Raw genomic sequence first — 25,935 nt, 5'->3', positions numbered from 1 at the left:
CATATACATACTGATAACAAATAGTACCCCCCTGCCGTATTTTCCTCCTCCTCTCCTTCTCCAAGTTGTGACTGGTGCCTGCTCTACATACACAAACAACAACTAGTGGAGTTCTTGCCTTATCACTTCTTGAAATAAATTGTTGCTTTCTCTATCCCATACTGAACCCTCCAAACTTAGAATCAGCTGAGCTCAAATCCCATCCCCATATTAATGTCTTGCCTTCTCCTTCAGTCCTGTTTTCAATGATCTGTATCACCTAGTTAATTGTATTCAGTCTGTCAATGACTTTCTACCTTTCACACATCCCAGAAGTAAAGTAAGTTAATGAGGCTGAACGAAGCACAGTAATTTTCAAGTAATGCCGAGTCAGCATTGTGGAACACATTTTTGCAATACTTTTGGTTGAGCAGACAGTATCTGGGAGGACTTGCTCCCAGAACAAGTCCTCCCAGATACTGTCTGCTCGACCAAAAGTATTGCAAAAATGTGTTCCACAATGCTGACTCGGCATTACTTGAAAATTACTGTGCTTCGTTCAGCCTCATTGTTTCTGTGATAAGATTTTTCAAAATTCAAATGCATATTTTCCATTTTCCAAAAAAGGCATTTCTAAATAAATATCAATGCATTAACTTATTGAGGTTTTCAGTCCTGAAATTTCATAAAGAAATAATGTTCACTTTTCATTTTCAAATAGTAACTAGAAACCTAAATTTCTAAGCTGTTAGCTAATATTCTGCTACATACAGCAGTGCATAAGCCATAATGTAAAATATAAATATTATGCAAAGAATATGTAAAATTAATTTCAAAGACATTATTCTTTAATAATTCCTAAAATAAGTGAATATTTTCTTAGTTTGCTTCCTGCTTGTCATTGAGCCTTACCCCTCTGACTTCTCTAATGACCCCTTTATTCCCCAGGGACTACAATCATACCAGCCACTCATCCCTCTGAGGGAAGAATGAAGCAGATGAGAGTAAGAGCAGTTGACTAAGTACTAAGGATTGGATACCTACCTAACTCCCTCCTTTCTATGACTTGTTAGTTGCACAGTTGTCGCTCATAGCTCACAGAAGACGCATGCGTGCTATCACATGTGCCCATCTCCTACCACCACACACACTGTTATGAGTCATGGGCATTACTAGATGCTTAGCTGCAGCCAGTAGGTGTCACCAGTGCAGCAAGCCGGAAGGCCGCCCTCACTCCCTTCCTCCTATTGGATGGGCAAGCTGCTATCAACTGCTTGCTCCAGTGATTTAGTGCTCCATTAACCAAATGTGACTTGCTTGGGTCATAGTCAGAGATTTATCCTTCTGCATCACAGGGCTGGGGTCCAGTACTATGAATCATTTTTTTATAAATTTTTAAAAATGGAGAATATGTTGTCTAATATTTATATGCTGTATTTTACACTAGATACATGGGGTGTTATTATTTATTTGTAGTTTGACTAATAATGATCTTATGGTGCTATTTTGAAACTTTGAATAGCACCAGGATTAGTTGACACACACATACACACATGCATGCACACACACACGCACACACACACACACACACACACACACACACACACACACACACACACACACATGCATGAATGTCCACACACACGAGTATATTTTTTCCATCTGAAAAACAATGACATAATGAGAAGCAAATGCTAAAATTTGCAACAGTACATAGAATTATGGAAATGTTATTGTTTTCCTTTGTAGCTGCAGTGGTGGTGGTGCGGTAGCATTGTCGCCTCACAGTAAGACATTGTCCTGTTCGATTCTCAGCTAGAGCGTCTTCTGTGTGGAGACATGCGTGAATGGGTGTGCCTTCATTGAAAGTTGTGCGTCAGGGCTGGCAACTCAGCACGTAAAAATCTACTGCCAATCATTAGCGGACCGGAGTTCCGCTGTGGCGACCCCTAACCGGGAAAAGCCGAAAGACTCAACATTATTTTTCTTTGTAACTTCATTTATGTGTTCCCTAACTGACATGGTTTGCTGGATAACGTTTCAATAAATAACCTACTGAATGCATCAATATCTGTTGTTGTACGGCATGGTTTTCCTTTCTATTGTCATTGATAATCTATTTATGCATGGAAGCTTTTATATTTAAAATGTTTATTTTGGTTGTTTGTCTAATCCTTAATGTTCCTGTATTGTACAGTAAGATGCCCTGATCAAACGGTACACTTTGCAGTAAGGTAGATGGCCCATGTAACTAAAATGAAATGTTATATTTCTCACAGCATAGTTCTGAGATTTTAGCAGTTAGCTCACTCATTTTGTCAGTCTGTGTAATATTATGTATCTCCATGTATCTAATTCATATTTCCAAATGCTTAGGAGTAGCATCACTTACTCTCAGCAAGGTCTGTACTACTTTTTAACCATTATGTATACAACTCCAACAACCATCACTCACTGCTGTACTACTGATGTTTATAATCTGACTTATAATGCACTTTCTGTTACAGACAAGAACAATTTTTGCATCAGAAGGGGTGATTGAAGCAATAGTGTATTATTACATGTAAGTATATACTTTTAGATGGACAAGATTTAAAAATAACAGTTGCTTGTAAGATATGCCTTCTCACAAGGAACTAAGGCAGTACTGCAAAATCACACGCGAGAACAATTTTTTGTTTAAGACAGTTCTGCTGAAAGAGAAAAAGACTGATTTTGTGATATCAGAGGTAGAATAACAGTTTCCCTTCAAAACTGCTGCAGCTCAGAGTGTTTTTTTTTTCTTTTCTTTGCAAGATGAGGTCATAACTGAGTTGCTTGTTTTAGTTATGGAAGCCTAGGGGTACAGAACTGCATTTTTCTCATATGGAAGGTGTGTGGGGTTCAGTTTATAAAAATATAGAAATAGATACAGTGATTCATGATAATGAGTAAAGCTTTCTTTTAGAGAACTGTAGTTTTAGTTAAAAACATCTCTAATTCCTGATTTGCATAATAGGATATGAAAAAATAAATATCTGAAAAAGAAAAGTGAAATAAAACAAAGACTGTAGCTGGAAACTTGAAAAAGTCTATATCTAGCTATTCAAAAAAGTAAATAAAAGTGCCATCTGATATTGCAGCAGGAACAGGTTACTCCCAGTACTGCTGGATTATAATAAATATTGGCATAGACATAATATCTTTGATGAGGCATGCAAACCAAGGTTATTTATACATGGATATATACATAACATATCTGGGAAGGAAAAGCTGGGAGGTCAGCTACCTTACTGTGTGTGGTAAGTCATATTCAGTGTTGTGTTATATAGGGTTTGCCATACCGAGAGAGATGTCAAGAATGATTTAGTAAATGCTTTTTTCAGCCTGTTCATCATTCAGGATTCAGATGCTGAAAGTTGAAGATGCAAATGTTGTACCTGAAGATCTAATGCAGTGTGACTACAATTAACCAATGTAGTGAACAGCACTTATTACATCATAAGGATACAGTAGTGCTGCTATAACTAACATGTGTATAACACAACTTGTTCCATTGAACAGCACTTATTACATCAGAAGGATACTGTAGTGCTGCTATAACTAACACGTGCATAACATGACTTGTTCCATTGAACAGCACTTATTACATCATAAGGACACTGTAATGCTGCTATAGCTATCACACGTGCATTTATTTATTTATTTTAGTTTACATTTGTTAACCAGGAGAGTCCGACTGGATACAGGTCCATTTTCAGCGGAGGTCTGGGGAGGAAAGCTCCAGCAAATGCATTAACATTTTCAGGCACTACATATGACATACATTCAGGCAGACTAACACTGTGAACTAAATGACAGCATTTAGTATACACTCTAAGTGATTATTGAGAGCAACAGATAAGACAGTACATATCACGTTCCTAAATATGACAAGCATACATAGAGTCCATTTCAGTAGTTATTAGGCAAGCTGTCAGATTAGCAATACTCTAGAGTATTATCTAGAGGTTAGACAGGAGCATAGCCTGTTGTTCCTAAAGTGCATTTTAAGGAGTTTCCTAAACTGAGTGGTGGAGTTGTTGGATGTTAAGTGGGTAGATAGGGAGTTCCAGAGTTTAGAGATAGAGTGTCTATAGATGACTTTGCCTGCCTCATTGTTAAATTTGGTGACCTGAAGGTGATTTTGGGTGCTAGATCTTAAGGTTCTTGTACTGGCGTGAGGGTGAAGTAGGTGTTGTAGAGCTGGGATTTTACCTGAGTGGCATACTATTTTGTGGGCTAGTGAAAACTGATTGGTTTGAAGTAGGAGTGGGAGCTCTAACCAGTTAAGCTTGTTGAGACATTCAGTGATGTGTTTTATAGGACAAGCCTGTAGCAAACCTAGCTATCTTATTATAGCAAGATTCGAGTTTGTTTAGATCAGTTTTACAAAGGTTAGTGAGAATAGGGGAGGCATAGAGTAAGGTAGATAGTAGGTGTGTTCTAGCTATTGTAATTTTGGAGTGATTTCTGAGAAAGTGTTTGTTACGATAGAGTAGTCCGAGTTTTTTATTAACTTTCTTTATAGTTGGGCAATGTGTAGGTCAAATCTAAGGTGATTGTCTATTTCCACACCTAGCAGCTTGGTGTGATTGGTAGGGGTAATAATGGTATTGTTGTTGGAGGAGATTACGAAGTTATCTCTGGGGGGTAGGGATCTGTGTGAGCTAAAGAGGAGTCATTTTGTTTTGGATGGGTTAAGAATGAGAAGTTGGTTGGTGAACCAAGTTTCAGCTAGAGAGAAGCACTCTTGTGTTTGAGAGAGAAGGTGATCTAGCATGGGGGCTGTGCATAATATAGTGGTATCATCTGCATATTGTACTATAGAGGCCTTAGGTGTGGTGGATGGAAGTTGATTAATGAATGGGGTGAATAGTAAAGGACCTAAGATTGAGCCTTGGGGGACCCCTAGGGAAACAGGTAGCAAGGAGGATATTTGGTTTTGCCATTTTACAGCTTGCTGTCTCCCAGATCGATAACTCTTAAAGCAAGAAGTAGAAGAGGTACTGAGGTTTAGGAAAGAGAGTGCATGTAAGACTTTGGGTGATTGATCATATCAAAAGCTTTGGATAAATCTAAGACTTTAGCAGATATGAGCAGTCCATTATTTCTGATTATTAATGGTGTTAGTGAATGATGCAAGTGCGGTGGTAGTGCTATGGAAGAGTCTAAAGGCATGTTGCTGTATAGATAGTAGTTTGTTTTCTAGCAGATATTCTATCAGTTATGTGTGAATTAGCCTCTCAAGGATTTTTGATAAGGGGGATAGTATAGCTATAGGCCGATAGTTATTGAGTTCAAAAGAGTTACCCCCTTTGTGAAGTAGTATTAAATGGGATATTTTCCATACGTGGGGTACTTTACACTTGGAGAGGGATTTGTTAATTAGGATAGTGACAGGATAGGCTATAGCTTCAGCAGGTAGTTGTAGATATTCTGTGGGTAGCTTGTGAATGGCTTAGGTGGTTAGTTTGAGTTTGTGAAGAAGTATTTGTATGGTCTTGATAGATACTGAATGAAAGTTAAAGTGGGGGCCATAGCTTTTTGTTTCATGTGGAGAAGATGATTTTGTTGGAGTGGGGTTATTAAAGCTAGTTTGGTTATTTGCAAGGGCTTGGATAGTTTCTGTAAAGAACATGTTGAATTGTGTGGGGAAATTGTTATGTTTGTTTACTGTTTTTAGATTGGGGTGGAAGTTTTCCCTGGCTGAAAGACTGAGTTGATTGCTGCCCAGAATTTCTGGGGCTTATTTGAATATTTATTTTGAATATGTCAGTAGTAGGAGATTTTATCTGTTTTAATAAGTTTTTTGGTCTTGTTCCATAGTTCAAGGTAGGTTTGTTTGTCTATTTGTGTTTTACTCTCATGAAATTGTGTCCAGGCTTTGTTCCTATTTTTGAATAATACTTTTGTGTCTTTAGTTAGCCAGGGGGCATATTTACTTTTAATTCTAATGGTTCTGGGGGCATGGTGGTTAAGTATATTTATGAAGGTTGTATTAAAGTAGAGACTGCATTGTCAAGTGTTAATTTTTTCAAGGGGGTCCAGTTACAGCTTTTTAGGTCCATGTTAAAGTTATTAAGGTTAAAATGTTTTTTATTTCTAATTTCTCATACTGTTTCTTGGGTTATTTGGGGTGTTTTACATCTTAGTAGAAATGGTGGTTGGTGATCGCTGAGGGTGTCAGGCAGACATCCAGCTAGGGATATGAGCGAAAGGTGGGATACAAGTATCCAATCCATAACATGACTTTTTCCATTGAACAGCACTTATTACATCATAAGGACACTGTAGTGCTACTATAACTAGCACACGTGTATAACATGACGTATTCCATTGAACAGCACTTATTACATCATAAGGATACTGTAGTGCTGCTATAACTAACACGTGTATAACATGACTTATTCCATTGAACAGCACTTATTACATTATAAGGATACTGTAGTGCTGCTATAACTAGCACGTGTATAACATGATTTGTTCCCACACAAATATACTGCAGTGCAGATGTAAATAGGTGCATATAAGAACATTTTCCACAAAACAACCATAGTATAGTGCTTACTACATGACTACCACACAGCAGTACATATGAAAAAAGAGGTACATACAAAAGGACGCATTACATCACAGTTACACTGTATTGAAGATGTAACAAACAGATGCATAAAAGAAGTTATTACATCACAGTCATGCTGCATTGTGGATGTAACTAAATGATGCGTACAGCAGCAATTATTGCATCACAACCATACTGCAGTATAACTGTAAGTAATGTAAACTAGAACAACTAAATTATACTGCAGTGTTATAACTAAAAGGCATATACAACAGTGCTTATTACAGCTCAACCATACTGCAGTGTGGCTATAGAAAATGGGGTAGAACGATACTTATTACATCACAATTATATTGCAATGCTGATATAACTATATGCATACAACAGCACTTATTCACAGCCGCACTGTGGCATGGATGCAATTAAAAGGGACATACAACAGCACCTACTACACTGCAGCTGTACTGCTGTACAAATGTAATTGCATGTGGGCAGAACAGCACTTCTTACACAACAGTTACAGTACACCAAAGAGGTAACTAATGGGTAGGTAGGCATCACCTCTTTCATCAGTTCCACTTGTAGATAGCTGTATGTGTAGAATATAATGCAAGTTGTGGTTTATTTATACTTGTGTGAATTTTGAGGATTTTACTTATTTGTCTATCATTCTGCGATATTGTTGTAAAGATTACAATTTGCAAGTATAACGTGGCAGCTGTATCTTTGAACAATGAATTGGTGCTTCATACAAATACAACTGTTTTGAGAATATCTATAAATGTCTTTCTCTTTTATTTGGGATGTAACCTGTAAAATAATATATATTTTTGTGAGTTTTACTTCCTCTGCATTTCTAAACCTGCAATCATTATCGCATTCATTTTGTGTCACATCAGTGCACTTGTTCTATGTAAATGTGTTACCAGAAATGCAATAATTTAAACATCATTCCTTATTTTGACTGTAGGAATGAATCCTTTCTTGTCAGTCTCAGTATATTCTTCACCAAAGGAGCAATAAATGACAGTACTATACGCCAGACACTAGTTAATAACATCCGTCAGTTTACAGACTTAAATGTGGACCCAGCTTCTATCATACCAATAGGTCTGTATATTGTTTTCTAATTCTATATAAGGCTCTTTTACAAGAATACTTGTGTAGATCAGAATTATGCATGAAAATGACAGAAAAGCTACAGAAGATAAATACAATGATAAAATTATTATTTTTTAACTTTTCAATTCAGCATGCACTCTTTCTCCAGAACAATGCAGAATCAAACTAGGAGTGAGACTATCAGGAAAACTAGAGAGTAAAACAATAGAACTGACAATACACCTCTGTATCAGAGGACATCGTTCTGTGTTGGAAAACACCAGGTTGCTTTCTTTAGGTGACTGGGGGTAGTTACCTGAAGTGAAGGAGTTTAAGCGTCTGGATGTGCGTATAAAAGGGATCAGGTGACAGAGTGGTGGACATGTGCAGGGCTGTATTACTATGGGTGTTGTACCAGACTACAGTGGTCAGGTACGGACTGACTTCAAAGATGGTAGTCTACAGTCAGACTGTGTCCTTCTCTAACTTATAGTCACAAGCTTTAAATAACGACAGAAAGGATTAAATCAAGCCTGCTCTGCATGACACATTGAGGAGGTCAGCAATCCAGAAAGATTTTGGAGTAGAGGCACTCTGGATTGACAGGAGTCATTGGGGGGGGGGGGGTTGACCACCTTGTTTGAACACCTTGAAAAAATGACTTGCTTTTGCAGTTTATCATTTTGTTTATATGTTTATGTGTCTCTTTCTTTCTTTGCTTTCATTAAAGACCTGTGGGTTATTTCCATTACATATCACATCGTTCTTGGCAGTTTCTTACTTGGTAGTGATTCTGAATTCCATATTTTGCTAATGCTGTCAAGAGCCATTTTCACAAACGGCTACATTTCATTAATATTGGTGACATTCATAAAAACATATTCTTAGTTTGAGTTACTCCAGCGGCATATTTTTTGTTTTTTAAACAAAACTAAACTATTGAAACAAAACAAAAGATCATAACCGACCAGGAGAACGATGAATTCACTTTATTTGAAAATGAGCTCTTTCATTTCTATTAAGTATAAGAAATTTCTTCAGACAAAAATTAAAATCAAAGGTTCCCTCTTTTCAGCATAATTCTTTTTGCTGGGGCTCCCCTAATCATCATCCAGACAAATGTTCGGGTGGCCCACATCCATTTCTGTGTCTACCAACTGCTCTAGTTCTCCCCTGGACTATTAGCAAATTTTTGCCAGGGCCAATGTGGATCTTAAGGGTATTCTGTGTGTGTGTGTGTGTGTGTGGGGGGGGGGGGGCAGTGTTGTCATTCCATCAATCAGGGATGATTCCTTATGATCTACCCATGCTCCCCGTCACTGTTACTATCTGTGTTTTTTTCTGAGGAGTGGGCATGTAATGGCAACATTGTGGCATACTGCACCACCTTAGCAGCAGCTCAGCCATGTCCACCCTCCACCTCCTCTCCCATTGCATCCTCAGTCTCTGCCAGGGATCACCACACGTGATATCAATTTCACTGCCACCCCACTGCCACTCCATTAGTCACCCAAACAGTGCGAATTGAAACCCAGTTGCCTGGGCTCAGACAAGGCCTTATTGCTCCAGACCACCAAGGTGACCCTACTAGAGAGGAATACCTGTTTCCAAGCAGTTTACAACACAGAGACATCATGTTTTTTTATGTCAAGCCAGATGTTTTCTTATACACTATAAAAGTTGAATTCTTATATTACATTTGCATTTTGATTACACTTACTTGGAGTTTTATGCACAAATTAAATAGGATTTAACTCAATGTGGTGTTTATTTACTATATTATACACCGATATAGTTGGAATATCATTATTTTCTTGTTATATCATTTCAGATGGAGTGAACATCTCATTTATATTGAATAATACCATTTACCAACAAGATCTGACAAACAGCTCATCACAACCTTACAGCAATTTGTCTACTGAGATCCTTAAATGGGTGAGAAGTGTTATGACTACATAATTAAGTAGATTTAGACAATGAAAAATTCTGCAAGAATATGGGTCACTGACTCACTCACTTTCCGACTTATAATACAGTTATTAAGATGGTATTAAGTCCTAAAAAAGGAAATCAAATAAGAATTATAAGAGAAACTTTCATATGGCCATTCATAGTTCTACTTTCTACAGCAGACCTGAAGACCTAGAAACCTAAAACAAATAACATTAGGCAGTAGTTCTCACAGACAAAAAAATACATTCAACATGATAATCCCTGTGAAAAATTGTTCATTTTTATGCAGTATTTGCTTCTGTTTCAGGAATTTAGAATACAGCAATGATCTGCTTCATATCTGTTTTGAGAATCCTTTCTCTATTATACAGAGTAGTTTTTGCAAGCAATATTAGTTTATGAGAATTTAAGATGCAAATTAGCTGTGAATTAAAGTTAAGATAGTTGCAGATACACTCCTTCCTTAACCCTGCTGTGTGCATCATTTATGCTCTGGACATTTGCCTGTAAGAACATTTTTTACTTAAATCAGTCATGTTTCTTGCTGCTCATGGAGAAACTACTCATGGCAGATTGCTCATCGGTACATTTGAGTTCAAGCAGACTCATATATTTCCCTATTTATAGGTATACTTAACTTGTACAATCTTGGAGATAGTATATCTAGCAATCAATGGTATGAAGATAGAGTCTCTTCATTGATTACAAGATGGAGAATGGGAGTGAGCTTCCCTAATGGGTACAAGATGGGCTTCAGAGAAAGGCTTAGAAAATTTTCCCAAGCTGCTACATATCACCTTTTTGTTTTTTCTGTCTGCAGCTGATCATCGGCTGCCATCAGATCTTTTCCTCATTTGGACCTGCACGTGCCTTGGGGATCAGGACAAGAAGATCAAGGACAATGGTGTGGTTTCATACTGCTGCTGTGGGATATGGCCTACTTTCCTCTCCCCTGGTAGGCTTGTCAGCTTTGCAGGTGCTGCCCTCAGGAGATGCATGCACATGTCTGCACATGGACATCCTCACATCGAGGTGGCTCACTGCTGTTGAAGCACAGAGCTCACCAGACTTGTATGCTGCATATTGCAATGAGCCTAGACTGCATACATTCCTCCACTAGGGATGCTCACCCCCATCCTCCCTCTGCTTCTCCTGCTATACCCACTAGGGATGCTCACTCCCATCCTCCCTTTGAGACCCATCTTGTACCCACTAGGGATGCTCACTCCCATCCTCCCTCGGCTTCTCCTGCTATACCCACTAGGGATGCTCACTCTCATCCTCCCTCTGAGGCCCCTCTTGTACCTACTAGGGATGCTGACTCCCATCCTCCCTCTGCGGCCCCTCCTGTACCCACTAGGGGTGCTGACTCACATCCACCCTCTATGGTCCCTCCTGCACCCACTAGGGATGCTCATTTCCATCCTCCATCTGTGGCCCCTCCTGTACCCACTAGAGATGCTGATTCCTATTCTCCCTCTGCAGCCCCTTCTGCCTCCACTAGGGATGCTCACTCCCATCCTCCCTTTGAGACTCTTCTTGTATCCAGTAGGGATGCTCACTCCCATCCTTCCTTTGAGGTCCCTCCTGTACCCACTAGGGTTTCTCACTCCCATCCTCCCTCTGCAGGCCCCTCCTGCTCCCATTAGGGTTACCCACTTCCATCCTCCTTCTGTGGCCTCTCCTGTACCCACTAGAGATGCTCACTTCCATCCTCCCTCTCTGGCCCCTGCTGTACCCACTAGGGATGCTTACTCCCATGCTCCGTCTGCAGTTCCTCTTTCCCCCAGTAGGGATGCTCACTCTCATTCTCCTTCTGCGGCCTCTCCTGTACCTGTGCCACTAACGGAAATTAGGTAATCTGTGGCACAGTAAGGTCTTCATCCCTATGTACCAATGTGCCAGTTCTTATCACCTCTTTGTATACTTTCAGATAAAAGATCCATGATAGATCTGATGTATAAATTATATTTCCAGACAACTATCAACTGTTGAACAAGAAAAACTATCTTAGTATACAATTGTTGATTTATTTTCAAGCTTATATCAGACATGTAATGCTGCCTCTGCTCACAACAAATTTCTATAATAACTAATGCAAGAGTTTACAGAATTGTTTGATAAGGTCCATTTTTAAATATTCATATAATTCATGTTTTTAATTTGTTTTCAGCTTCAGCCAATCCTTGTGCCTTATTATAGAAACACTCTTATGAAATTTCCATTGATACTTTTCAGGCAAGTAATTTACATTTATGTTTTTTGTGGGTAGAAACATTACAGTAGATAGCAATTCAGTCTTATAAATAATATTGCTTAACATGAACATGTGCATGTAAATGTGTTTCTTCATATTTAATACTGTTGCAGTATTCCATATTTCAGAAATTACTTCTTTTATGTATATCATATTACTAATTCAAAATTGTCTGTTATGTATACTTTTCGATGGCAGTTAGCAGCGCTTGCAATGTTTTTTATATCAGGACACTATTCCTAATAATTTCTTTGTGTATCTCATTCATGTTTGAATATAAGCTGTGTAGCTTAAATAATCAAATGAAAATTTAAAATTCTGTAAGGAGATTTTGAACCTCAGATAATTAAGTAATGTTAATGATAGTAAATGCAGCTCTGCATTTTGCAAAAATTCTGTTTTAACAGAGTTCAGCACTTTTTCTGAAATTCTAAGACCAGCAATATGTTTTATGTGCATAATTTAAATTATTTTAACTATATGTATAACACCTCAAAATCCAAAATGTTCTTAGAGTTCCAAGTTCTGAAAAAGGAAATCAACTATTTTTAAGTTAAAGCAACTAGAGAAAAAAATCCCTCTTGGTGGGGTTGCAGCCCCGCACCCTGTACCATGAGCTACCACTGCCAATACGTACTACTGGTTTTGATGGAGTCATAAGAAATATTTAAAGGCTATAAAATCCAAAGCCATGAACTGCCTATTAAATGTGGTAGACATATCAGCAACTGAAATCCTCTCAACCTTTCTTCAAGTCAGTGATGTAAAAACTGACATTCTTGGTTTAATGCCTGGACATATCATGGAACTATAATGGTATAGGTAGATGAAGCTTGAACCCTTAGGTTTCAGTTGCTTGAGGTTCAACCCACAGATGATCAGAATTCCTCAGTAGAAAATCACTATCGGTCAGTTATGCTGGCAGTGATGTCCTTTATGGGAGAATTCCCCCTTCCTTGAGTCGGTGCAACCATAGAGTTGGTATATGTAAGTCCAAGGGAGTGTGAGGGAGATATGAGAATGCAAGGGGGTTAACCTCTGCCAAAAAACACTTAAAAAAATGTTTGTTTGGCTGTTTTTTTTTTGTTTTTTTTGGGGTTTTTTTTGTGAATGCAATTCAGGGATTCTGATCTTCGATGCATTGGCTTTTGTCCACTAATAGTTCATGGAGCATTTGACCACATCTGCAAAAGAAAAAACATATCCTGAATAAACAAAAGTTTGAAACGTAGAAGGTACTGTTCTTTGGATGTCCTTCTTTTGGTTTAGTACTGGACCATTAGAAACAACTGCTGCATTAGGAGAAATTTAATTGAAAGCTCGACATTAGCTGTGGAAACTTGTACACTTCCTAAAATTATATCTGCCCAATATGCAGAAGAGTCATTGTCATCGGTCTCAAAGTGCAACAAATGGGAAATTTTAGTATGGTTCCTCAACAATGTAAGTTGTGCTGTATGCCCAAGAAAATAAGTAACATCAGTTTGAGAAACAACTGCAGGAGATACAGATAAAGTAGTTGTCATAATTGTTTCCACAGTAGTAGAAAGTTGTATACCAAAGACAGCAAAAACAAGCTGAAATTGAGAAATAGCCATTGGCAATACAGTTGATCTGTTAGAATACAAATGTCCCACAACAGAAATGGCTGGTGAGTCTGTACAGTCAATTATAACAACAAAGTGCACAGACCTTTATACATTGTAAAATTTGTAAAGAAAACAAATAAATAATATTTGAACTGACACTGGAAGTAATAGGAGCTAACAATTTTCCTGCATAAATGGCTTAGTGTAAACATCCCAAAGAATCTGCTTTGGTCAGCATTCCCTCTCCATCCGGCAAAGATTGCAAGCTTTGTCCAATGGGTTTTGCATCCCCTCTCCTTCCTGTATAGATTGCAAGCTGTGTCCAATGAGTTTTGCAACAAAAACGGAAACATTTATGGAAGAAATCTCTGATACAAATGACTTAGTCTTAACTACTAAGTGCCCAAATAAACTTTAAACTGAAATGTTTGAAGTTTAGAAACACAGAACAATATTTCCTGGTGTTTGGCAACATTTCTCCAAATAAGTATAAACACCATTTGATATGTCCAATGAGTAAGGGCCAAAGACCCAGTTGATCAGTTCTGGTTGGTCATCAAATGTAGATAAATGAATATTCTATTATTTAACTGCTCTTATATTTATAGCAGTAGTGCTGAAAATTTAAAAAAAAATGTAAATGCAGTAACACAAAATGGACCTGACTATAGCTAGGGCATTTTCTTTGATGTTCATTATTTAGTAGAACAACAGGCAGTATCATACGATACTTGAATACGATGTTTTTTTTTGCAGTTCTACAGTTATACCATATTGCTACTGCCCTACCTTCAAACAGACAGTCATGTGTATGGATAATACATATGCAATAGGCTCAGTGGACGCTACCTGATCAAATAAACAAATACATACAGTCGTACATACATATATACATACATAAATATATACTGGCACAAATGCATGCTTAATACAAAGAAAAAAGCAGCAAATGCAGACAGAACAGACCAAAATGTGCATGTTTATACTGTTTAGTGTGACAGCTGAATAGATTATGTTATGAGATAGGAATATGAATAAAAAAGGGAAAATAGCATTAGACCAAAACGCTCCACTTGTGCATTGAAATTACAAAGCTTCATTGCAAGCACTTTCATCTTTGGTAGCTTTCTTCAGATTGCATTAAGAATTGTGCTGAGGAGGAAAGTGGTTTTGTAATTTTAAGCATCTTAGTCATTTATCACAATAATGGAGAAACACGATGCAGAAAAATATTGGACTCACTGCCAACACAAAGAAAACACACCAGTGTGATTTCCTATGTGAAACAGCAACTGAGGAGTAGTATATGGAGGACAAAAACGTCAGGAGTTAAAACATCTGTCCATTTTACACTCAAGCAAGACTAGGTAAACTTCTCTTATCTCAATATCTATTATTATTATCATTGTCTATAATTACTATTCATTATCTATGTTCATCATCTTACTTCAGATTTTGTATTTTACCTCTTTTTCTTGTACATTTTTTGCTTCACTTATCTGCACTCAGAAATTGTATCTTACCTCTTTCTTATGTGTAATTTATTTATCTTTTTCATTGCTATGTTTTTTTGTCAAACACTTGTCTTGGAGCGTATCTCCCTGGTTCTCTGCTGAAAATGGGCCCCTGGCCCAGTTGCATACTACCCAGTAAGCAAATGTAAATAAATAAATAAATAATAAATCTCCCCTGAGTGAAATAGTAACTTCCAACATCAATCAGTCTGCAAGCAGTTGTTGAGATTCCCTCAGACACACGTGCAAACACACACAGTTAAGCTCACACTGTTGTTTGCTTTCGACTGATTTTATAGGTTTTACTTTGACTGTTGCTTTTTTTTCTTTTTTTTATAATTATGTTGAAAGCTTATATCAGTATTGTGTCTGGTAACAATCTTTGCTGCTTCATTATAGATTCATTTATGGCTGTAAATTCTGACATTTATTTTACCACAACCTCTTTGCTGTGACCTGGTTCACATCTGAAGAAGATTTCTTTGATAAATTCATTAACACTGTCATTAAATAAATAAGGATAAATAAATAAAATATTGAGATGCTAGTCATTAGCAAATTAGATCATACTACAGTAATAGCGTGAGAGAAGATGACTTGTATAGAGAAGGAGCAAAAAAAATCTAGAAAGAATAGCAACATTTTGTTATAGAAGCAGAATTGTCATAATATTGACTCATAAAATATTTATTTTTTACAAGTGTGATTGTTTAATTTGTACAGCAATGTTAGCCAGCTTGTACAGGCTACAGTTCAATACCAGGTGAATGCTACTCCAGCTGTAAATGCGTCAGAGGTTCTGTCATCTCTCGTGCTGAAGAGGAGCACTCTGACATTTGACTTTATTGTGTCCAGCCTCACCGTGAACAGTAAGTTATGCTGATATTTGCTTGTTTAACTTAAACTCATGCCTTTTTAAGATTTTATGTAGCTGGTGTGTGTGTGTGTGTGTGTGTGTGTGTGTGTGTGTGTGTGTGTGTGTGTGTGTGTGTGTATGTGTGTGTAATTCTTTCTCCAAAATGAAATCCAAATTCATAGGTTCATAGGTAGGTACTAGGCTATTGGCCCTAGGGCCTATATAAGCCTAGCCAAAAAGGTACCCTGGCTTTCGCCACCCAAGAAAATTATTCAGTAGCTTAAATCCAGTTTGGGGAAAGACCTAAACATTTTCTTTATTTTAGTTCATGAAGACAGATAACAATGAGAATGGGTAAAAATAATTTATAATTGAATAGCATACGAATACAAATGAAAACCTGATATGCAACAATAATTTTTTGCAGTGATTTATACATAATATATCATCATTAAAACTGACTTTTTCACAAGTATTTATTCAATTGTGTTTATACTCTAGACTGCATTATCATACAATAAAGCAATATTTTATGAAAAAGAAATAAGAATGTGTTTGATATGTTATCTTTGTAGTCATGTATATTTCTAGTGTCACTGCACTATACAAGAAAATGCATTCTATTAATATACATTTATATCTGCTGCAATTATTCTTTCTTATTTATAAAAACAAACACTGAAAATTCATTAATTTATACTTTCGTTCATGTGTTTTCGGAATGCCAGATTCTGTGTCACTAGAGAGCTGCAGCCTTTCCTAAAAGACAGTGGACTCAAGGCAAGGAAACTAATCCTTTGCAGGACACAAACAGTCACAAGCCACATGCCCACATGGGGTTCCTGTTGAAATTCTGAGGGCCTAAACTATAGTCTTTGAAACAGCAAGACTGCCTGAATAGGGCGAACATATGCTAAAACTCTAAGGCTGGGATAACTTGAGGTATTCCTCCTACTATGAGATGACATTCTTAGAGTTAAAATATTTAAATAGAAGGTATGTGTGGGGGGGGGGTGCTCAAACACATCCTATTGGGAATACAAAGCTCCCGCTCCAATGTGGTAGGTTTGTGTCTCCATATCTTCTACTTATGTAGTTAATGTCAGACCAGAATGTTACAGAGGAAACACATTTACTTACTCTTACACTCATTCCATATCAAAATAAAGCACATGTGCACACCCACACATGTTAAAGGGCTATTGTATACATGTGTGAAGAGAAATTGACCTAGCATCAGTATTCCGCAGGAAAAAAGTATAACACCAAATGTTTTCTTTTTCATTGGAAATCATTTCAAGTGCAATTTCTAATTGTATACCAGCAATGGTTCACTTTTTAGGGAGATTTATCCCTTCTTTGAGTTGGTGCAATCATGGAGTTGGTATATATTAATTCAGGGGTGAAGGGATACTCATAACCCACATGGGGGTGCAAGTGGGGGGGGCTTGCCCCTCTGAAAAAAAAAGGCAAAAAGAGTTTTTCATCCTTTTGGTTCTCAGGCATTTTTTCTGTTGTTTTGAAATGTCAACTTTCAGGAAGTTGGCATTTCATAGTAGAACCACTTTAAAATACAGTGAATTTTGACATTCACTATATTTTGTGTGCAGTCATAATTTATTTTCCAAAGTTGCTTGGCTCACAATTACAATCTTGCAATTTTGATTTTCACATTGAGTCTGTACTTACAAGCAGTTCAGAGTATCACCATTTCATTTACTGCACATGTTTGGAATAATAACCCACAAAAATGTTTCCTTGTGAAAACAAAGTTCCCATATAACTTCTCTACATCCTCTAGAGTCTAAACGCATCATATCATTTAAATTCGCTACTTAAGGTATGATGCAGGGAGAATCCTAACAAATTATGCATGGTTGCTCAGGCAGTAATATCTGTTGTCTACATGTTGTTTCATTAGGATTATTAGTTATTGTATAACAAAGAACCAATCTGCTTCAACTAAATAAAGACAGTACAAAATACAGCAGAGTGAAAGACATGAGAAGCAGGGGGATAGATCAACAGAAATAAATCAGATGAGCACATGAGTACATTTATAGGAACAGAGACATTAACATAATAAAATAAATAAATAAATACGTGCGTATCTACATCAGTTCTTCTATCTATATATATTAATTTGATAAGAATTAAGTGTAAGAGTAATATGTGTTTATTATATAAACAATTTATATTTAATTGCCATTTGTATTTGTTTAGCAATAAGTTTTGATTTAGGGTTGTTTTCTTAGCTATGATCCTGTAGTGCCTTACTGTGGTGCAAGGCATAGCTGAGTGCCTATGGAATGATAACTTTGCATAGTAATGGGACATCAGGAATAACCTTATTGCTATAATTATAATTAATTTAATTTGTTATCAGTTTTCCAGGCATATACTTCAGGTAATATTTTAATGCATTACAAACATTAAATAAAGTACCAATTGAAAGATCCAAAAGCAAAAAACACACTTAAAATTAACAAATGACCTGGGCTTTTTATTAATTCAGGCACTTTTATTTTTACTGTGTTACTTTGTAAACATTACACTAAACTCAACTGAAGCACAATTTTAACAGTAAAATCTCATTTAGACATTTCTTGCAGTTTTTACATTTGTCGTTGTTCATTATGCTTAGTCTTTTTAACCATGTCTCTTTAATTATAGTTAAGGTGTGAGTCAAATTGTTAGGTTACATGACCACATGCAGAGATACAGCAGTACAGTAGCAGGTATTTTAATGCTCATATGATGAAATCTCTAGTGCTGATAGATTTTCTGCCAGTTGTCTTGTGGACTGGCCTCTCTAGGTGATTAACATGAAAGAGATGTACGGTGTTCCTCTGCTCCACACTGGTTAGGGTTTCTCATCTAACATGCTTTAAAAAAAATCTGTATCCCACCAACATATTTACCTTTCATACAACTTTCTCCCTTTGGCGGAGATGGACAGCAGCCTCATTCAAAAGTTGTTACAAGGTGGCCTGTCATGGCAGGAAGAAGGTCCCTGTGATGTAAGGTATATGATACGAGGATCTTTTTTCTCCCAGAAGGAAGGGTGAATAGGTTTGTGGGGAGCTGGATGAATGTCAGTGGTGGAAGTAAGGGTTCAAAAAAGAAAATGTTTGGATAGAGTTAAAATGCATTTGTTTTAAAGAAACATGCTGTGAGAAATGATATGCAAGCTGATATGCTAGATTGCCTTCATATAAGGCACATAATTTCTTTGTACATTTGTAAATTAATTATTTAACAATGCCTTGCTTTCTGTACCACCTAAATTAATGTTAATGGATTCAGAAATACCCAGAAGCTTACAATACTAAATTAATTGCCAGTAAAACTCTGACACATTAACAGCTTGTCAACATCTGATCTTTACTACTAACTACAGTATTTTCTTTTTCGACATGCTGCTATTAAAATCTAGCTAAAAGACAGACCTGTGCCCAAATCCCATTCTGCAGAAAATACCGGATCCTTAATCTTACGTTCAAATGTTTACAGTTAAAGGAGATTACCATCACGCAGCTCTACTTTAATTTTTGTTTTTCTCTTGTACTTATGACACTGGCAATAATTACAAAATAGTGGTGATTTTGTTAGCTTTCTTCTGCTAAAAAGGAACTTCCTTATTTCAAAAATAACTACCATAGCATTTGCAATGACCCTAACCAGGACAATATCAGTTGTGGGATGATCAGAGGACAGTGTCATGAGACAAGACAGATACGAAAATCACAATATCTCTCTCTTGTTTTTAGATTCTCAACCTTTTGCCTACTGAGCACAGGCAATAGTTTCATGCTACACAGAAACAGATTAACTGGTATGACAGAGCGGATGAATGGAAATGAATGAATCTATGCATGGGAAAATGTTTAATAGATTTATATTTGGATGCATTTTCAAGTCCAGTGGCACTAGAAATAACTATATAATGTAAGTGCAATGATAGAAAATCACCATTCACAAGGAAGTTAGGGGACCACCAAACCATACTGCAGACTATGGATAATCAGATGAATGTTGAGGATATTGTGTTCTACACAAGCAATGACTAAAACTAACAACATGCAAAGTAATCATCAATTTTAGCCACATACTATATGACTTACAGAAGAATGTTTTCACTTTGACAGATGTCACTCCTAATGTTGTCATCTTCCCTCTGTCTCTGAGGGTAACAAATGTGTTATTTGACAACAGTCTTTTGGACAAATCGAGTAGCAACTATAGAAATCTAACTGGGAGACTTCTAAGCTCAGTAAGTACATGTATTTTGTTTACTGAATATAAAATGCCAACAAGCAAATATTAAATACATTAAACAATTAGTCTACTCCTGAGTGTTAAAGGTGATAATATTTGTTTTGAATGAGTCAATTCAGTGAAAGAACTAAGTTTGAAGCTAGGTAGTAATTTAATTTGTTTAAATTCTGTGTAAAATAAACCATTTAAAGATATGTATGTTCTTAACTGTTTGAAAATAAGGGTTATGTTTCCTTAAAAAAATAACATTGTGGTGATATTAAGACATACAGTAAGACATTTCTGTAGGAATGTAAACTTCATGCTCATTAATGTGTTTTGTAGGGAACAGATGATGAAAGGTCTTTAGTCTAAATATGCAAAGGTGGGGTCACTGTATATGAGACCAAATAAATATTAAGAGGAAAAGCAACATGATGAATTCTGCATTGCTTTCTAAAGGCTAGGTATGGAACTGCTGTCAAATCTGGAAAAATATAATCACACAGTCATACAGAGAAATGTGTGCACATAGGAGGGGGCGTGGCATAATGGTTAAGGTCCTTACCTTATGGGCACAAAGTAAAGAGTTTGATTCACACCTCAGGTTATTGGCTAGGCTTAGAATGCCGGTTTAGGGCAGTTAGACTTGTATTTACCTAGGTCATATACACTCACACCTGAAGCTTAACAAGATAAAAAATACTCACCCTTCAAAAAGTACTAATGTAATTAATGCTCAAAGGCGATTAACACACTTCTAGGTACAGATACAAATATAGCTATAGATACAGATGCAGGTGTTAATTAGAAGAATATACAGATACAGATATAGCAGATGGAGTTATTGCTATAAATGTAAACATAAATATAAATAGAAAATAGAAAAATAAATATATAAAATGAATAAATATGAAGTAAAAGTAAGATTAAGTCTCAGCAAAAATCAGGCCACTCTTCCAACTCATGCATAGCAACCACAAATAGTCACTCTGAGCAAACGTACTTCAAATCTTTCACTTTAAACCACTGCAGCAATTGGGATGGTGTAGTGATAGCTGACTGTTGTGAGGCACTCTGTCTCATCGCTCATGAAGGTCATCAAGGAGATGGCTACAGCGAGTTATCTTTGAGGTGCCAGGATCTTTTGCTGTTACAAGGATCTTAAGGATCCTAACTCATGACAAATATGGTTATAATATGGTAGTAGTGTATGTGGGAATGAATGACTTGATATGTTAAACCCTGAATAATATGAAGACAGACATATCAGGACTTTCTATGCATGTTGCAAATGGAGGTAAGACACTAGTACTGTGTGGGTTCCTTCCTTCACCTTGAATGATGCTTAGCTGCAAAGACATTATAATTGGCTACAATAATTGCTTAAAAAGCCGGTCTCATTCCAGGGGGATCTAATATGTGCTAGCATGGGTTGAGATGCACACAGTCCAGGTTGCTTCACAAACTATGGGCCTGCACCTCTCATTTCATACTATCACTACCAGCCACACCCCTACATTTTTATCACCACTCCCCTCAGGAATATATCTCCACCCACTACCACTTGCCTAATCTTCCACAAGTCAATCCCTACTCTCAGTCCTTCCCCTCTAATACCTACTATACACTCCTCTGCCATGCCTTACCAATGCCAATTTTTACTAGTACTCTCACTCCTAGCTACGCTTACCACTGCTTACCTCCTAACCTCCTATGAACAACCCCTCTTCTCTACTCTTACCATCCCTTCCAAACAAACTCTAACACCTTATCCAGCTTTATCTACAAGCTTTCTCAATGCCATCTACAAGCCCAGTTACTTTCAAGCTAAATATCATTGTCTAATTCATATTAAATACTCAATTCTAAACAATAGAAAATTATTTGACTACCATTGTAAGTCTCTCCAATACTACAACTTTATACTACTCCACTCCTTAATAGATGGAGACATTTACCCCAACCCTGGTCCAAACCCTTCCCCACCCTCCACTAACTGCAACCAATACAAAACAATCCCTTTACCATCAACCAAACCCTCCAAATCACTCCCAATTACTCTCAATAGCCCATCTAAACATACGTAGTATTTGCAACAAAATAGCACAAATTTATGCCCTTCTAGATGTTCAGCAGTTCGACATCCTCTGCTTAACAGAAACATGGCTCAAACCCACAATAAAAGATAACGAAATTTTCCCCCCAGGCTATAATATCTTTTGACAAGACCGCACAAATAAAAAGGTGGAGGGGTAGCAATTTTTTATAAAGCAGGACTGCAAATTACCAAAATAAATCATAACCTACCCTCAGATAATAATGTAGAAATAATTATGTCTAAACTGCAGCTTAACTCTCATAAATCAGTTAACATCATCTGCACCTACCTTCCCCCAGGTAAAAATACTACAATACTAGAAAACTTACTAAACTGGCTTTCTTCAAATCTCCCTCAGGAAACAATACTCCTAGGAGACTTTAATATTGACTGGAATTTATGTAGCCACACTAATCCATCCACCCTGATCAACCTGTTTGGCTTCTCACAAGCTATAAACTCTCCAACTAGAACAAATCAACTTAATAATAAAGAAAGCATCCTGGATTGGATACTAACAAATTGTCCACAGCAAAACTATACAACAGGAACCCTCCCAGATGACCTTAGAGACCACTCTCTAATATATATTATCAGACATAAAACAAGTTTAGCTATCCCTATTTCAGTCAGAGCAGCCCGTACCAAAAAACATTTTGACCATGAACTGTTTCAAACCAAACTTAAGCATTGCAACTGGTCACCTCTTAAGTCTCTCCTTATAAATGAAGCAGTTAACTACTTCAATACCACATTCCTGGCAATCTTAGACCATCATGCCCCAATGCACTCCATAAGAATGAAAACTAAACCAGCTCAATGGCTCTCAAATCATACTAAGAAACTAATCCTTAGTAGAAACAAATCTTGGGCAAAATGGCGTGCCACAAGACATACTACTGATCACCAAACTTTTAGACAACAAAGAAACATAACAAAAAAGCTATCCTACAAGATAAAAAGAACTTTTATATCCAGCTACAACAATCGTCTCTTCAACAACCACAAAAGTTCTGGACTACTATTAACACACTACTATCCCCAGGCAAAGTAGCCACGCCTAATCCACTAGGCTCCAACCCTGACTGCCCAACACAAACAGCAAATGCCTTTAATGCTTTCTTTACTTCTGCTATACTAAATCTAGCAAATCAACAAAAACCTGATACCTCCAAATTGCCCACTCCAAGCTCCATTCCTCCCCCCTTCCACCTCAAACCTATATCCACCTCCTATATCTCTTCCTTACTTCAAAAATTAAAACCTACTACCCCCTCAACTGATAAATTACCAGCAGAATACCTTCAAATAGGAGCCAAAGCTATTGCCTATCCCATCTCCATATTGATTAATAGAATCATAAAAGAAGGCACTATACCATTTATCTGGAAAATCTCACATATTATTCCTCTTCACAAAGGTGGAGACTCCATTGATTTCTCCAACTATCGCCCCATAGCTCTACTCTCTCCACTCGCTAAAATAATGGAGAAATGTATCCACAAACAATTACTACACCACCTACTCCACTATAATCTCCTAGCTAACTGTCAACATGGTTTTCGGCCATTCCATAGTACCACCACAGCCTTGTTATCCTTTACTAACTGTATCAACAAAAATCGCAATAAAAATACTCTTTCTTCAGCATTCTTTGTAGACCTATCCAAAGCCTTTGACATGGTAAATCATAAACTTCTCCTCCACCTTCTGAAGTCCCTGTCTCTCGACAATCCTGCTATGAACTGGTTTACATCTTACCTGGAAAACTGAAAACAAGCAATTCTCTGGCAAAACCATTTTTCAGACCTCCTTCCCACCTCCCTAGGTGTCCCTCAGGGCTCCATTTTAGGACCACTATTGTTTTCCATTTTCATAAATTACCTTCATCTTTCTACTCCACTCTCTACCTGCATTCAATATGCAGATGACTCTACCATAATTTGTTCTGGCACATCTCAAACTGAACTTCATTCTCTCACACAAAAAGCTTTCACCACTATAGAACAATGGTTCTCCAACCACTGTCTTCTCCTGAACCCCAAAAAAACAAACTTTTGCTCTTTACACCCTCTTATTTATCTCCCCCTCTTCATTTCACACTCACATCCAGTAATGGTACCCTTATTTGTCCAGATCCCACCACCAAACTCCTAGGAATTACAATTGACAATCAACTAAAGTTTGACATTCACATAAACACCACAATAAAAACTATTAACAGAAAACTCGGATCCCTCTATAGAATCAAACCTTTCCTTACACCTGAAGCCAGGACCACAATAGCTAGAACTCACTTAATCTCTACCCTATTATATGCTTCTCCCATATATACCAATCTTTCTAAAAATAATCTTAACAAACTAGCTAGATCATATAACAATATTGCCAGATTTGCTACAAACTCTCCTTACAGGACTCATCACTACCAGAACCTAAAACAACTAGGCTGGCTTGAATTACCTCACCAATTACAATTTAACCAACTTATAATTGCCCACAAAGCCCTATACCAACCCAACAACACCCCGATTCTTTCTACCCTCATAAGGTCATATAATAACCTGAGGAATCTACGTTCCGCTAACAAAATGTTGATTCACACTTCCTTATCATATAACTTAGCAGGCGACTCCATATTCTCTAACTCAGTTGGTAAAATATGGAATCAATTACCACAAGACCTTACAACCCTAACCCCTCTCCCACTATTTAAAACTAACCTAAAGCATTTCCTCTCTAACCACTGGCTATGCTCTTGTACAAACCCTGACTAACTATTATTCTCTAATTACCTGTTTCACTCAAAACAAAATATTCTGAACTATAAACCTCTTTATGCAACTCTCTATAAACTAACCTTTCTTTCTTAATTTCTAACACTGTCACTCCTGAGTACTACTTTCCATGCTTGACTCTTTAAGTCACTTTTTAACGGTACTTTCTTGTAAATTTTGTATTTGTATTTGTAAATTTTTACAAATTACAATTTGTAAATTGTAAATTTTGTTAATCTGATGATGTAACATTCTATATTAATGCCTTTCTCTAATAGTTGTTATATATGTTTCTATATGTTTTTCTGTATGTTTTTTAGTATGTTTTTTTTACTGGAGCTTTTCTCCCCAGGCCTCCACTGAAAATGGACATGTATCCAGTTGGATTATCCCGGTCAATGAATGTAAAATAAAATAAAATAAATAAATTTCAAGACTTCTGCATGTTGACTATAGCCTCTGTTGCCCCCAGTTGATGGATATTCCAGTATAACTAACATCAGTCTTCAGACTGGACCAGACTAAGACCGCTTTCCTTGATGCAGAAGTCAAAATAATAAGTTTCCTCATCTTGAGTTACTCCTACATTTGGAAAACACCTATGTCTACATAGTTATTGAAATTTGGTTTAAATATAAACAGAACAATCCCTCTGTACCAAGGTTTTCATGCCTTCTGACCCAATGACAACTATGGCGGCGTCTTCATACATGTCAGTGAATGTATTACTCACAAATTGAACTCACAGAACCACAGATTAATCTGCATAGGATATTTGCAACTATTAACTTGTTACAGAATACATTCTTTGCTCCTTGATGACCATCTATGATTCTTCAGTGCTTTAAACAATCTCCCTATTAACTCCTTTATTTTGGATGATTTTAACTATCTTTCAGTTAATTTGGACACCTATATCTCAATTGTAGGATATTCCCTGAAATTCCTAGATTTTATAAACAAAA

At 36.9% G+C, this 25,935-nt stretch overlaps 1 protein-coding gene across 4 annotated transcripts in view; it reads left to right on the top strand.

Moving 5' to 3' along the window:
• Positions 1 to 25,935, top strand: part of LOC122806653 (serine-rich adhesin for platelets-like) — a 162,129-nt gene that overhangs the window by 83,319 nt on the left and 52,875 nt on the right. For all 4 annotated transcript variants that reach the window (XM_044077254.1, XM_044077252.1, XM_044077253.1 and 1 more), the window contains 6 exons: positions 2,487 to 2,542; positions 7,533 to 7,672; positions 9,495 to 9,601; positions 11,793 to 11,857; positions 15,703 to 15,848; positions 19,984 to 20,108. In XM_044077254.1, coding sequence (XP_043933189.1) covers positions 2,487 to 2,542; positions 7,533 to 7,672; positions 9,495 to 9,601; positions 11,793 to 11,857; positions 15,703 to 15,848; positions 19,984 to 20,108 — 639 coding nt within the window. The remainder of the gene's footprint in view (positions 1 to 2,486; positions 2,543 to 7,532; positions 7,673 to 9,494; positions 9,602 to 11,792; positions 11,858 to 15,702; positions 15,849 to 19,983; positions 20,109 to 25,935) is intronic.

The sequence above is a fragment of the Protopterus annectens genome, chromosome 7.part0, assembly GCF_019279795.1.
Source record: "Protopterus annectens isolate FY-2018-M chromosome 7.part0, PAN1.0, whole genome shotgun sequence".
NCBI classification, from domain to species: domain Eukaryota; kingdom Metazoa; phylum Chordata; order Ceratodontiformes; family Protopteridae; genus Protopterus; species Protopterus annectens.
The sequence above is the reverse complement of the archived record's forward strand: the minus strand, read 5'-3'. Positions and strand labels throughout refer to the sequence as shown.